At 38.5% G+C, this 14,146-nt stretch overlaps 1 protein-coding gene across 1 annotated transcript in view; it reads right to left on the bottom strand.

Moving 5' to 3' along the window:
- Positions 1-14,146, bottom strand: part of sema3bl (sema domain, immunoglobulin domain (Ig), short basic domain, secreted, (semaphorin) 3bl) — a 44,408-nt gene that overhangs the window by 13,649 nt on the left and 16,613 nt on the right. Inside the window, exons 2-6 of the mRNA XM_017468824.3 lie at positions 11,977-12,137; positions 7,845-7,904; positions 4,854-4,973; positions 2,151-2,241; positions 11-127 (exon numbers count right to left, since the gene is read on the bottom strand). Of these exons, the coding sequence (XP_017324313.1) occupies positions 11-127; positions 2,151-2,241; positions 4,854-4,973; positions 7,845-7,904; positions 11,977-12,137 (549 nt within the window). The remainder of the gene's footprint in view (positions 1-10; positions 128-2,150; positions 2,242-4,853; positions 4,974-7,844; positions 7,905-11,976; positions 12,138-14,146) is intronic.

Here is a 14,146-nt window from a genome sequence, read left to right as displayed (position 1 = left end):
TGCGTGTTACCGTGTAATATTTTCTGGTCCGTTTCGGTTCTCGTGGGAGATCGATGCCCCAAACTCCTCAGAATGACAGAGTCACGTCCCAGGAAATCAGCCGTCAGACCTGTGTACAGCTCCCCACCTGCGAATGAAATTAAAACGAGTGGATGGGTTTCAGAACTGCCGCTGGAATCAAATCCATTCTGACACATTTGGAGCTGTTTGTTGAGCGCTCACTCACTGGGGACCCCCAATGATCAGATGCACTGCTGCAATCTCTGCCACAACACACACACACACACACACACACACACACACACACACACACACACACACACATTCGCTCATATGGCAAGTGAATACTTCTGTTTTCAGCACATCATAAACTAAACAACAACTGACAATCTCATATATACACCCTTAACAGAATGAGCTAACACACACACACACACACACACACACACACACACACACACACACTATCACTATACACCATCAATTCCACTATTTGGCAAATATACAGTACAGTCATGCATGATGTATTTGATGACATTCTGTTGGAGTGAATATTTGTGTGCTTTCTTCACTCCACCACATGCAAAGTACAAAACATCAGTGAGTACCCCAAGGAAAAAGCACACACATATGATATAACGCTAAGTTATAACATAATCTGCCAAACCTTCTGAAACTAAACTAACCTCAATTCAATCTTTCCTCACTAAAAGTGATCAAAATGGTTTAAAATGATGTCTGGACTGTGGACTGCTGTGGAATTTAATATAGAGCTGCATTGAAAGTGGCTGCGGGGACCCCAGGAGTCCATAAAGCGTAGCGAAGAGGTCTGCAGTTCTGTTTCGCTTTTTCTTATTTGTTGGAAATCACAACCTAGCGTTGTCATTTTCTCCCTAATTCCTTCCCATCAGCCAGCTCTCCCCAATCATAAGACAGCTACCAACCGAGGGGGGTGAAGGCTAACACGTGCTTCCTCCAGGACACGTCAAGACAGCCAACAGCATCTTTTCTAGCTGTTGCTCATGCTACGCTACAGGGTGGGGTAACACTCAGAGGAACGAGTGAATAGCTCTCTTCTACATTCTTGAGCTTACCGATGCTCAAAATTGGCTAGTGTCATTGTGATTGACAGGGGAGAGAGAGAGAGTATAATATCCCTCTCACCCAGAGGGTATGGATCTCTTTTACTCGTGGCCACAGAAGGCGGTTGCATCAGGATTCGAATTCATGAGCTCCGGACGATAGGGTGAACTTTTCTGATTTGTATTTATTATTGAGTTCTTAGCTACGTCCACATACACAGAGATTTTATCACTGCAAGTCACCAGTCGCTGTACTATGAAGTCACCAGTAGACATTCTTACTACTGGTTGCCATAGTAACATATATCAATGGGTGGCACAACTAGCATTCCACTTTTGAGAACAAACCAGTTAAAAGCTGCTAAAATGAAACATTTTGTAGGGAGAGCGTTTGGATGCATCATATCCTAAGAGATGAAGGAGAAGCAGTGTGTGTCAGTCTTTGCCCTTACAGCCATCTATCTGTGTCGAATGCGTAAGGGTTCACAATTCGGACTCACAGGCAGCATGGTGGATCTCGGATCACTGACTTCACTCCCATTGGTAGTCCCTGCACCAAGTCACTCCAAACATGAATAACGTTAAAATTTGATCAACTTTATTGTGTTGCTGGATACGCCCACATCTAGTCGCCAATGGTCAATGGAAGTCGACAACTCTGATTGAAAATGGTTTCCGATCACTTTGTCACTGCGAGTATGTGTGAACATACCTTTATCGTTATTATCCTGTGTACTAGATTTATAAATTGTGGCAGCAATTTGATTAAGGATTTAAATGATTTAAATGAATGGGTTTCAGAGATACCATGTGATTATCTAAACTGTGTTAAATAACAATATTATTCAGGGTGTCATGCCATGGCAAACTCACGACTCCATTTCCCAGAATGCATCGCAAATCCAAGGACACAACAGGTTTGCCCGTGAGTTCTAGTACATGTACATACCCATGCATATATACCTTCTGTACTTCACTATCTTCACACACACACACACACACACACACACACACACACACACACACACACTCATACACACACAGAAACCATCTCTAAGTGGAACCTACCCGTGAAGGTGCTGGTGAATGGGAGTTTGGGGTCGTGAGGGCATCGTCCTCTCCCGTTTTCCACACTGGAAGGCTCCAGTGAGAACGCATGCTGTCAGCCATGACAAAATAAAATACAACCAATTTTTTAATCAGGAACAGGCAATAAAACTTCAACTTCACAGTTCACAGACTTAAAATCCCTAAAGTTTATTAAAGCACACCTATTATGGTTTTGAAACGTGCCTAATTTTGTTTTAAAGGTCTCATATAATAGATTTACAAGCATCCAAGGTCAAAAACACTTTAATGTGCTCATAATTTAAAATGCAGCATCAACTTTTTTCCCCAGTGTCACAATCGACTCATTCAATGATCCGTTCTAAAGGATTCATTCTAAACTCCTCCTTTCAGAGAGCATATTCTGCTCTGATTGGTCAGATGACCCAGTCTGTTGTGACTGGTCTACTGCTGTCAGCGTGTATCAAAAAGGAAACGTCCACTACCATAACGAGTTTCAGCTACGTCTGTTTGTGAGCAGCCGATGAAGATCAGAGGCGTGGCTTTTTGTTACAAACCTACGTAGGTTAGTACAGGAAGTAAAGTCTGGAATCACTAACGACTCGATTCAGCTGTTCAGAAGCGCTTTCTTCTTTTGGGAAACTCCGTTTGTCATGCACTTTGATTTGTGAAACTTTTTATTTTTTACATTCACAATCAGCTCTACAACACACTACATGAAAGGTAATATTTGAAAAAACATAACAGGTGCACTTTAAATGACTGACACAGTGGTAGAGTTTGGAAAAAGAATCGATTCTTAGATGCATTGTGATTATCTTTTGAAATATTCTGCACTGATGCACAAAAGGTAATAATACGAATTGTCCATAGGTTATTGCGTTTTTATTGCTGAATAAAATACTGAGCATAGTGTTTTGCCCATGATGGATGAAAATTATATTAAGTTTCATAAGAAATCCTACTAGAAATAATAATAAAAGAAAAACAACAACTAAGATGTATTAAGACGCATGAAAAATTAAGAACTGCTTTTCAAAATCAAAGTGTGATCTGCGTAGAGTTATACACGTATAATACATAGTGTGTACGTTACGTGTACGTTAAGTGTGTGTATGCGGGTGTGTATACAGTATCTTTGTGTGTTTGTCTGTGAGTGTGTGCAGTCAGTGTGTGGGTGTGTGTGTACAGTTTATGTCTGTCTATGTAGCAAATGTGTCTGTGTGTGTGTAGTAAGTGTATGTGTACATTAAGTGTGTGTGTGTGTGCAGTAAGTGTGTGTGTATACACAGCCAAATTGTTTGTGTGTGTATGCGTGTGTGTCTGTGTGTACAGTTTGTGACTGTGTGTGTATATAGCAAAAGTGTCTGTGTGTGCATGTACACTTCATATCTGTGCGTGTGTGTGTGTGTATGAGAGTGTATGAACAGTCTGTAGACAGAGACAGACCTGCTCTTTTACACCCTTTGTTGAAATCGCCATATGTTCACTCCCCACACACACACACACACACACACACACACACACACACACACACACACACACACAGATCTAATCTATATTCCCATATTAAGACACCAGAGGAAATAAAACTGAAATCCCCTCTTTGCATCTCAGTGGAATTTTCAACATCTCTTTTTTATCTCTCCTGCTGAAACAATTTCCCACATCTTCCTCTTGTCTTTTCCCACTAATTTGCCTCTCTGTCTCTTCCTGGGAGCTTTTCTCATATTCTTACATCCAACCTTTATTTCCTCATTTTCTTTCTGTTGCTCCATGTTCTTTTCTTCATCTATTCTCACTTTACTCAGACATTTTCCTGACGTTTTCATTTGGCAGTGTGTTCCTCTTTCCTCAGGACCTCATCCTCACCTTACTTTCATCTTCCTTTCACTCTCACTCTGTCAGCCTCAATCTCCTGCCTTCTACATCACACACACACACACACACACACACACACACACACACACTCATTAATCTCTCTCACAAACACACACACACACACACACACACACACACACACACACACACACACACACACAGTCTGGGCTGCTTATTTGTTCTGTCCGATGCAGTGTGTTTTAAATCTTTCTGCTTCTCGCTCTGTTGTTGCTTATATCATCCAGCTGTTCCACACAAAAAACATCTGCAGTTAAACCAATAAAAAAAGCAATAAAGTGTGTGTGGATGTGGTGTGCAGCCCTGATGTGTCAATAAACCTGAAATGGACTGGTAGGCAATCCAAATGTGTGTGTGTGTGTGTGTGTGTGTGTGTGTGTGTCTGTGTGTGTGTGTGTGTGTATGAGTGTGTGTGTGTGTTTATATTAAATGTCACATTCAGGACAGCAAGTTTGTATGATAAATCAATGTGTTTGCTTTTCCTGCTCTCACAATCAGGTCATGACCTTGAAGGTCAGCCTGTGGGTGGGATGATCTTTGAACCAAAACAGTTTCATCTTTGATCTGTTAAAAGAGCTTTGGTCACTCAGACTGTGTATTCGGACATTTTTTTTTTGTCTTTTGCAATGGTAGACTGTAGCCTAATTTGTCCTAGTTTTTGGTTCCGCTTGTGCAACACGCTTCTTCTACAACGCAACACGGATAAAACCCAGACATTGTTTCAAAATGTATAACACACACAACTGGACAAGACTTCATGACAGGAGATGTGTGTGTTTATTCATTATATCTGTCTCTGCATACCTCGCCACGATGTCCCACGTAAACGAGAGCACACACGGGTCGGAAAGCTCCAGTTCCACATGCCAGGAGGTGAGTCCGGTTAAAGGGGTGTAGAAGACGCACGAAATTAGCACACTCCGTCTGTAACAATGCACACACACATACACACACACACACACACACGTTACGAGCTGTTCATACTGTAAGGCAACAAAAAAGAAGCATGCCTCATCTCTTTCCTAAAACATATGACTTAATGTCTTCCTTCACTCACATTTTTCACTGATACATTAGAGCAGGGGTGTCCAATCATACCCGGAAAGGGCCGGTGTGGGTGAAAATTTTCCTTCCAACCAAGCAGGAGCCACACCTGAGTCTATTGAAAGCCAAGATCAACTGATTAAACAGGTGGAATCAGGTGTTGCTCCTGCTTGGTTGGAATGAAAACCTGCACCTACACCGGCCCTTTCCGGATAAGATTGGACACCCCTGCAATAGAGTATCAAAATAAAATCAATCAAATCAAACAAAATTAAACCACATTCTTGTAATACATCAGAATGGGGGGAGGGTGGTAAACACAGTGAACAGTAAAAAAAAAAAAAAAAAACATTTCTAACCACATTTTCGATATAATATTTTTACAAATCGCTTGTTGGTGACAGTTACCAATAACAGTACATGAATAATCATGCACTACTACCTGAATTAAATCTTACTTCCATATGAAAGTACTTTCAATTAGTACATGCCTTAACTCATCATTAGTTCATATTTAAGCAACCTGACTGTAAGTAAAGGAACTATGGTATCATATTTTGCAATTATATCACCTTACACCTGCAAATGTCCATCCACACATCACACAGACCACAGGACACTGTTACAGCAGAGGGTGTGTTCTTAACATTGAACCAGTCATCCTTCAGGTTTCTTTGTGAGCCCGGGGACAAGGGTTTAAACAATGAAATGTTATCAAATTAAGGAGACTAGAATTAAATGCTAACAGCAAAAGCAGAGACAGCAATAAAGGGAATTCACTGAAAGCTCTAAGGAAAATAAGGTGAGGTTTGTTCCTGTTCTTTACGGTGTAAAGTGCCCTGCTGTCGGTTCACAAGGCCATCGCTGGCCTGTCAGAAACAAAGCTAAGGTTTCAGTTTAACAAAAGGCCAAGGTCAAAGTCATTAGATTACTGCATATTCCCTGAACTCTCCACCCAATTAGTTCAGGAAACTGTCACAATGCCCTTACGTGCCCTACACACACACACACACACACACACACACACACACACACACACACACACACGCACTTTATATACAGCAAGGTCCAAAAATCTGAGACTACATTGAAAATCTCTGATTTTTTTGGAGTCCTTTTAAATAGCAAAGTTTTAGGATTTAGGACATTTTTAAAGAAACAAACAAAAAGAAATGTCGAATATCTTAAATGTTTAATATGGAAGGTTCTGTAATATTTCTAAGTCACTATTTAAATTTAAAATGAAGTTGGTGATATTAACCATGTTAGCTAAAAGATCAGATTTTCCACGTGTTCAGATGACACACTGATGGATTTTATCTTAAATGGATCAAAAGGTTTTACACAAACCTTTGGAGTCCATTCCACGCGAGCTCGAGTGCATGCAGTTATTACGTAAAGTAAAAGGTGGATGTGTTAAATACGAAGAAATTGACGTAAATACAGTATTTCTAAGATTCACTCACGTTACTACTGATAATATAAATTAATATGAAAAAAATTAGAAAAGAAGCATTTTCTCTCATTCATGCTCTCATTCATATATATATATATATATATATATATATATATATATATATATATATATATATATATAAACAAATGGTCAAGAGACTTTTATTTTCTTTAGAAATAAATCATTTTCTTATCTAGGCATATCGTCAGGTTCATATTAAGTTCAGAATGAAAATCATGACGTGATATTCTACTATCATTGTGAGGACATTCCATTGATATAATGATTAATGTGAGTAATTAATGCTATGCAAACCTTAAGCTCAGTATCTAAAATGAAAAGAGATTTAAAAAAACAACTTTTTGTTTTTGTAAAAAGAAAAAAATAGGAGCAGAGTTACTCATGTGGACCAGCCAAATGTCCCAACAATGCATAGGGTATTAAGGGTACATTAAATAGTATAAGCCTTTAATGAGAAACCAGCCTTAAATAACCCACTCATTTAGAATCCCATTAGGATTTAAGTTAATAAGTCATTAAATATGCAAAGCAATGCTGAAACGATTTAGGTCAAGGAACACTTGGTTAATGTTTATGCTTTTGTTTTTTCTGTCTCACTAATAGTGATTTAATGGTAATAAATAATAAACTTCAGGTGTTAAAGGTGACTGGCAGAGTGTGCTAAAAATTTGAAATATTACAGACATATTGTGTATGACATCGACCTTAAGACAGTGTAGCCGTGGAACACTAGATTGATGATTTCTATTGAAAGAAAGAAGGATAAATGAGAGTAAAATCTAGGAGCAGTGGTGTCTTTGGGGCATATCGAAAGCCAGAGCAGTTCATTATACTTAATGAGGCTTGTGCGTTCCAGTGAGTTCATGGAAACGTGAATAAGTTAAGTCAGCATGTCAAATAGTTTTGAGCACAGCTCCACTTCTCAGTGGTGCGAAAGCAAACTTCACATATCTGCATTTAGTGTACACATCAAAGCATAAGGTGCTACCTACCTTATTAAATCAAAGGGTCCAAGCACCAAAGGTAGGGTTTACATATTTGCCAAGTAATAAACTTTTTCAAATGTTTTTAAAATCGAAAAATCTCAACTTCAATACTTTTTGGCTACAATTTAAGTAGTGATCTGTTTGGATATGCATCCATTTGGAGCAGCAATCATCTGGGTCAGGCTCAAATGTACAATAAAGGATAAAAGTTTATAGGCAGTGGGCAAGGAAACTGTTCAAATAAGGAAATTTAATTAGGACCGCTAGACATAAACATCTTTCACTCACCTCTGGGTCCTTTCCTTTTAAGATACAGTCGTCTCTGTTCCCAGGCAATGGCCAGTGGATCTGGAAAAAGAGAGGGTAAGATGAGATTTATGGATGAATAAATGAGTGGATAGATAGATGGATGGATCTTATTTAGTAATCTTATTGCAAATCCCCTAAACTTTATGCAGAATATTTTTCCTACACTGAAATAAAGTCATATTAGGATTCTAAAATGACTAAACTATATAAGTAATATAAGACAAATTTATTTAATCTAGGCTTTACTCATTGGGTGGCCACATTACAAAAAAACAACAACTGAATGCTAATATCTTTGGAAACATAGATAAATAAATAAAAACACATTTGACATGTATGATGTTGCGACTGTGATGCCATATGCTACTGAAACACGCTTGACTTTTTCAGATGATCACCATATGGCCAAAAGAATGTGGATGCCTGAACATTATCCTCCATATGTGTGCCTTCCCCAAATATTTGCCACAAAGTTGGAGGCACATGATTGTCTAAACTGTCTTTGTTTTATTTACAAATTTCCCTTCACTGGATCTAAAGGACTAAGACCTGTTCCAGCATGACAATGCCCCTATGCACAAAGCAAGCTCCATGAAGACATGGTTTGCCAACATTGGAGTGGAAGAACTCGAGAGCAGAGAATTTTTGTGAATTTTTTAAACAAAAGAGCAAAAGGTTAAACAATAAAGACAATTTTTCACAGCCTTCTTTGCTCATATTTACCAAGGGTACCAATATTAGTGGAGGACACTGAAGTTGACTATGTAGCTAGAAACATGCACTATAGTTAGCTAATGAACCTCGCAAGCTCCAACAGCATTTGGGTTAGTTAGTTAACAAGCTTAGATCTCTTTATATACTGTTATTAGAGGTGTTCAACTTCATTGTTCAAACTTCCATTCCTTATATATAGAACATTGCTGGATTATATGTTTCAATTGTGTAGACATGTAAAAAAAAAAAAAAAAAAGGAATTAATCTACTAGTTTTTCACCATATGACTTATTTATTCCTACATGAGTAATTTTCTTGATCATAAATTTAACATTTTTCTCAAATGAATTATTACTACAGTAGCTATACATTTAGTCAAGTCAAGTCTTTCAGCATAAATATTTCAGTATAAATAAATTCAGTATAAATGTATTGCAAGTATATACATAACCATTATATGTAATTCATTTATTATTCAGTTTATTGAGACAACAAAAATGATGGACCAAATAGTTCTTTAGGCAATCAAAAATGTTTTGACTATGGCATTACTCTAAGAACATCTCCTAGGGTATTTATTTCCAAGGGATTACATCAACAAATCTTTTAAAGCCGTATACTGTAAACCCCACAATTCTGACTGGTGGATTAAGTGGCTTATATTTATATTTCCGAACACAGTCAGGTCAGTAACATGTGGAACTGGATCTCTGTTACTAGATCATCATGTATTTGTTCCAGTATTAACGTTTCCATGAGCCAGCTTGAGTTGTAGGCCAAGTTGTGCTAGTTCTGCAGCTGTGAGCATGATCACAGCCTGGAAAGTTCAGACTCTTTATAATTCAATCAAACCACTGATATGTCATGTTCTTTTACTGAATTTCATCACATCAATCCAAAACTGAACACAAATCAGCAACCCTGACATGAGTTACTGAAGCCACTAACAGTCAGCATCATTAGCATTTAATGCCTTGGCAGGACAAGCTGTAACTTGAGCATGATTCAGACAGTTGCTGAAAATGTTTACCATTTTAGCATGTGCTTAGCATTTAATATTTGATTTTTCTTTTATAAATCAACACAAGCCTTTTGATAAAGTCATCTTAAGTTTCCTGGAAATCATCCAATCAGGGTATCATACACACGTACATGCTAATATGAACGTTGATGCACAGCTAAACTAGGAAGGTGATGGTTTTTCACAGAGGTGTTGAACATCTAAGGAGCATCACCATTCATGTGGTTTAGTCATCAGTGAGTCAGTCCTGTTTATACCCTCTTATATGCAGCTACATTGTCTGAGTCCGGATGCTGCAATCAACTACGTTACCCAGCATCCTTCCTTATCCTAGAGACATTTCCCGTCTTCTTGATCAAGCCTTTTAAGAGTGCATATAAAGAGTCTAAATAAAGACCTGTGTACTGGAGTTAGTTTATCATCATAATCAGGCCAGCTGTAGGCTGTTTCTGAATTTGTGTCTCTTGAAGAAAAAAATTGCATTGTTCCAAATATCTGAGGAAATGACGTGGGATTTGCACAATAAAGCACTATGAATCAGCGCTTTAGTTCCTGTAAAGCTGGTCAGCTGTTGTTTAACAAAGAAAAACCTTTGTGGAATGAGGTTCCAGTGACATCCAGTTGAATCCCGTCTCTGCCCTGTGTGCGTGGAGTTTGTATGTTCTCCCTAGGTGCTCCAGATTCCTTCCCCAGTCTAAAGACAAGTCAGCTGAGGCACAGAATCCCTATACTGTAGATGGAACTGTTATTATATAGCTTGGTGGTTTAAAGTCAATGGAAATTAAAAGGTGAATTGGGTTGTTATGTGGTGAAATGTGGCTGTGTCTGGGGCAAAGGTCAAATGTCATGACCTGGGGAGTGGCAGTAGCTCTTGCGTGTCTCTCAGCACAATGATATTCTTTGCTCTTCCTATTTGGATCATCTGACCCCCCACCCCCCCCCCCCCACCCCCCACCCCCCCCCCCCCCCCCCCCCACCCCCCCCCCCCACACACACACACACACACACACTGCATTGCACAAAAATCAGTAATCAGTATTTCTTTCATATTTCAAGAGTCACTGTTTTCTACTTTTTTAACAATTATACTTAATTTTTGTCAATAAATTAATTATTACACAACCTGAAGGGTAGTCAGCATCTGCATCCCATAAATGGATACAGGTCTAATAAAGGAAGTGATACTCAGACTAATTACACACAGTCATTAAAAAAAAGAAAAAAACACCTTCATATAGAGTCTATATCACAGCCTTTACAACCAATCTGCACATCAGACACCACGGTTAATCTCCTCTCGTAACCAGACCTCATAAGCCCAAGTGAAATATAAAACTTGATGTATTAATTAGTGGTGGGAATGTTACTGTTTATAATTCTACAAGCTCTAAATGAGTTTTTACAGATGTGTGGGTGTTTTAAATGTTATACACGCTTGTAAGGTTCGTTTGTGTGAGTTACGATATGTTTGTTGTGTTAGTCAGTCTTTTAATTTAGCCTCCTGAGAAAGCTGACATGGTACCCAAGAAAACAAATACTATGGTTAATGGGGTGTGTGTGTGTGTGTGTGTGTGTGTGTGTGTGTGTGTGTGTGTGTGTGTGTGTGTCTGAGAGAGAGAGAGAGAGAGAGAGAGAGAGAGAGAGAGAGAGAGAGAGAGAGAGAGAGAGAGAGAGAAAGAGAGAGAGAGACAGATTTATGCTCCAGGGATTACATTATCACCTGTGTTAAGGTGTGTGTGTGTGTGTGTGTGTGTGTGTGTGTGTGTGTGTTCATGCTACACACGTATACTGATCAGTACGTACTGTATCAAATGCATAGGCTGATGTGCAGTGTAGTCCTACCATGACAGTAGCACACAAACACCATCAATGTGGTGATACTTTATTCTCCTGTGTTGTTATTTGTATATATTGCAAAAGTTTAGGTATAATATTATAAAATCTCCTAATTTACATAGATAATGGGTTTTTATAAGGTTCTATCTGCCATGCCTACATCATCCAGGATGAACATAGGATGGATGCAACATACACATCAATATCGATATTCCATTTCCACTCTCACAGACACAGACCTCAGTATGGTGAAGGGAAAAATAGCTTTTAGCTGTAAATGTTCTATATATGCACCATGAGAGTAATAAAAAGTAATTGTGTTTACAATATATAAATGTTCTGAAACATTAGAAAGTCTTCAGCACAGGACAAAGTCAGTATTACAGTACCATTAAATATCGTGCAGGCAGAGGCTGAGCTGTAAATGTAAACATTGTTAGTACGTTTTGCTAGCAGGAATGTCAAAACTTTGATGTCCCATATTTGCTAAGGTCATAGTATATTTCTAGATATCAGAGATTATATGTGTGCACGCGATACCTCTTTAGCATCAGTGTGTGTGTGGTCCAGTCTAAGAGAGTAGAGAGCATCCTTCCCTCCCAGAAAGAGCCTGTCGTGATACTCGTCCAAAAACATGGCCGACAGCTGCAGGTCCCCATGCAGGCCAGTGAAGATGGAGGTACGATTAGTGGCCACCAGGTCTGATCAAGAAAAGCAGAAAAGCACATCTTTGAGAACAGTGAATGTAAAAACAAATACGACCTTATTCTTGCAGAAAATGATGCTTCGATGTTCCATGCATGGTTTCACTGGGACATGCATCACGAGGACTGCACTGGAAGTTCGATTCACTCCCTTCCCTAGAGCATCAAATTGAATTACACATTAAATCTGTGAGCCCTAACTAAACAGGCAAAAAAGAAAAACCTAGATTTTCTTCTTATTTTCCCCAATTTGTACCATCAATAAAACTCATCCTGATATTACCTATTATTCAGTTAATACATTAGTTTCACCAGTTCGAGTAGTTTTCCACGAAAAAAAAAAAAAACCCACAAAAAACTCTGCAAGTTGCATCACAAATTTTTTAAATAGCCGCAGCAGAATCACCCATTATTGGCCGCAACAATCACAAACCTACTCCAGGAAATCCTGTACAGACTGATAAGAATTGCATGAATCTTTTATTTTATTACAATTTATATAATGCTTCATTACCTACGTTTGCATCCATGTATTTATATGCGAATTTTCTAATATCTCATAAAAAAAATAAATAAAAACACTGACTGGAAACACCACATGCAAATAAAATTTCCAAAATACACATAAAAACGTAAGTGCTCAATTGAGGCGGAAATATTTTTTATTCGGTAAGAAGACATGCACAAAATCTACGATGCAAACACGTTTACCGAATAAATTCCTCAATGCGCCACAAAAAAAACATTTGACTTTGCCTCAACAAATGATGTGATTAGATAATTGGCTCAGAAAAGTAAAAATGACGGAGGACAAGATGCGCCAGTTTCACTGGAAGTAAAGATTTTGTTCTCTTTGACACATGGGATGGAAACAGTGCTTTATTCGCAAATGTTTTAACGCAATTTTTCGAATAAGTTAGACTCGCAACTTGGATGGAAACATAGCTACTGCATTGTTACTTGCAAAGGAGTGATTAGTTTGTTGATTTGTTGGACACTCAAATGTACATAATATTGAACAAATATGAGGACAGAAGGAAATTAATTATAATCTCTTGTACGATTACAATAATTAAATTTGTCCTGGCAGTAGTAGCTCACTAGTTAACTGCAAAACTGCCACTGCTGGGCCTTTCAGCTCTTCGGCTCTTAACCCTCGACTGCTCAGCTGTATAAATGAGATAAATGTAAGTCGCTCCGGAAAAAGATTATCTGCCAAATGCCATAAATGGAAATGTTCTATTTCTCTGAATGTTGTAGATCTCTCACCTCTTCCTTATTCCACAGGTTGACATCCCTGGTTCTGGAGTACCCCATGTCCTTCACTGTAGTGTTTCCCATGCTCTAACACACTTAAGTCCACTAATGAACAACCCTTCAGGAGTTGAACTAGAACCTTACTCCATTGCTTTCTTCACAGTCTCTTTTTTTTATCCCACTTATCACCCAGTAACCCTTCTCTTTTCTGCTCTTTCATGTTTTCCCTCTGCCTTTTTCCACACTGGCTCAGAATCCCAGGAGCAATAACACACAATCACTAACCTTTAACTTCTACCGAACATCATACAGTGATGTTGCCCACTCTCTCTCTCTCTTTCTCAAAGAAAGAGAAGAAATGGATTTTTCATCCATATAATTCCTTATTAGACTTTAATGAGCAAAGATAAAGGAGGAACAATAAAGGAAGAACAAAAGGAGAAAAGCATGGCCCACAGATCAAAACCTGGGTTTAATTTTTGCTTTTAACAAAAGCAAGCTGCACAGCCAAGAGCGTATAAATCACACAGACGCAAAGACATACACAAATACATATACATACATATACAGGTACAACCAGATGACTTCATTAGAGTAGATAATAATCATATTGTCCTACAGAAAACCAATAAGCTTGCACAAAAATCACCCCCGCCCACCAAATACACAGATACACACACACACACACACACACACACACACACACAAACATATCTTTCTGCCAGAATTTGAAGTTACATTCAAACAAC

The sequence above is a fragment of the Ictalurus punctatus genome, chromosome 5 (genome assembly GCF_001660625.3).
Source record: "Ictalurus punctatus breed USDA103 chromosome 5, Coco_2.0, whole genome shotgun sequence".
NCBI lineage: Eukaryota > Metazoa > Chordata > Actinopteri > Siluriformes > Ictaluridae > Ictalurus > Ictalurus punctatus.
This window is presented reverse-complemented; position numbering and strand designations above follow the sequence as displayed.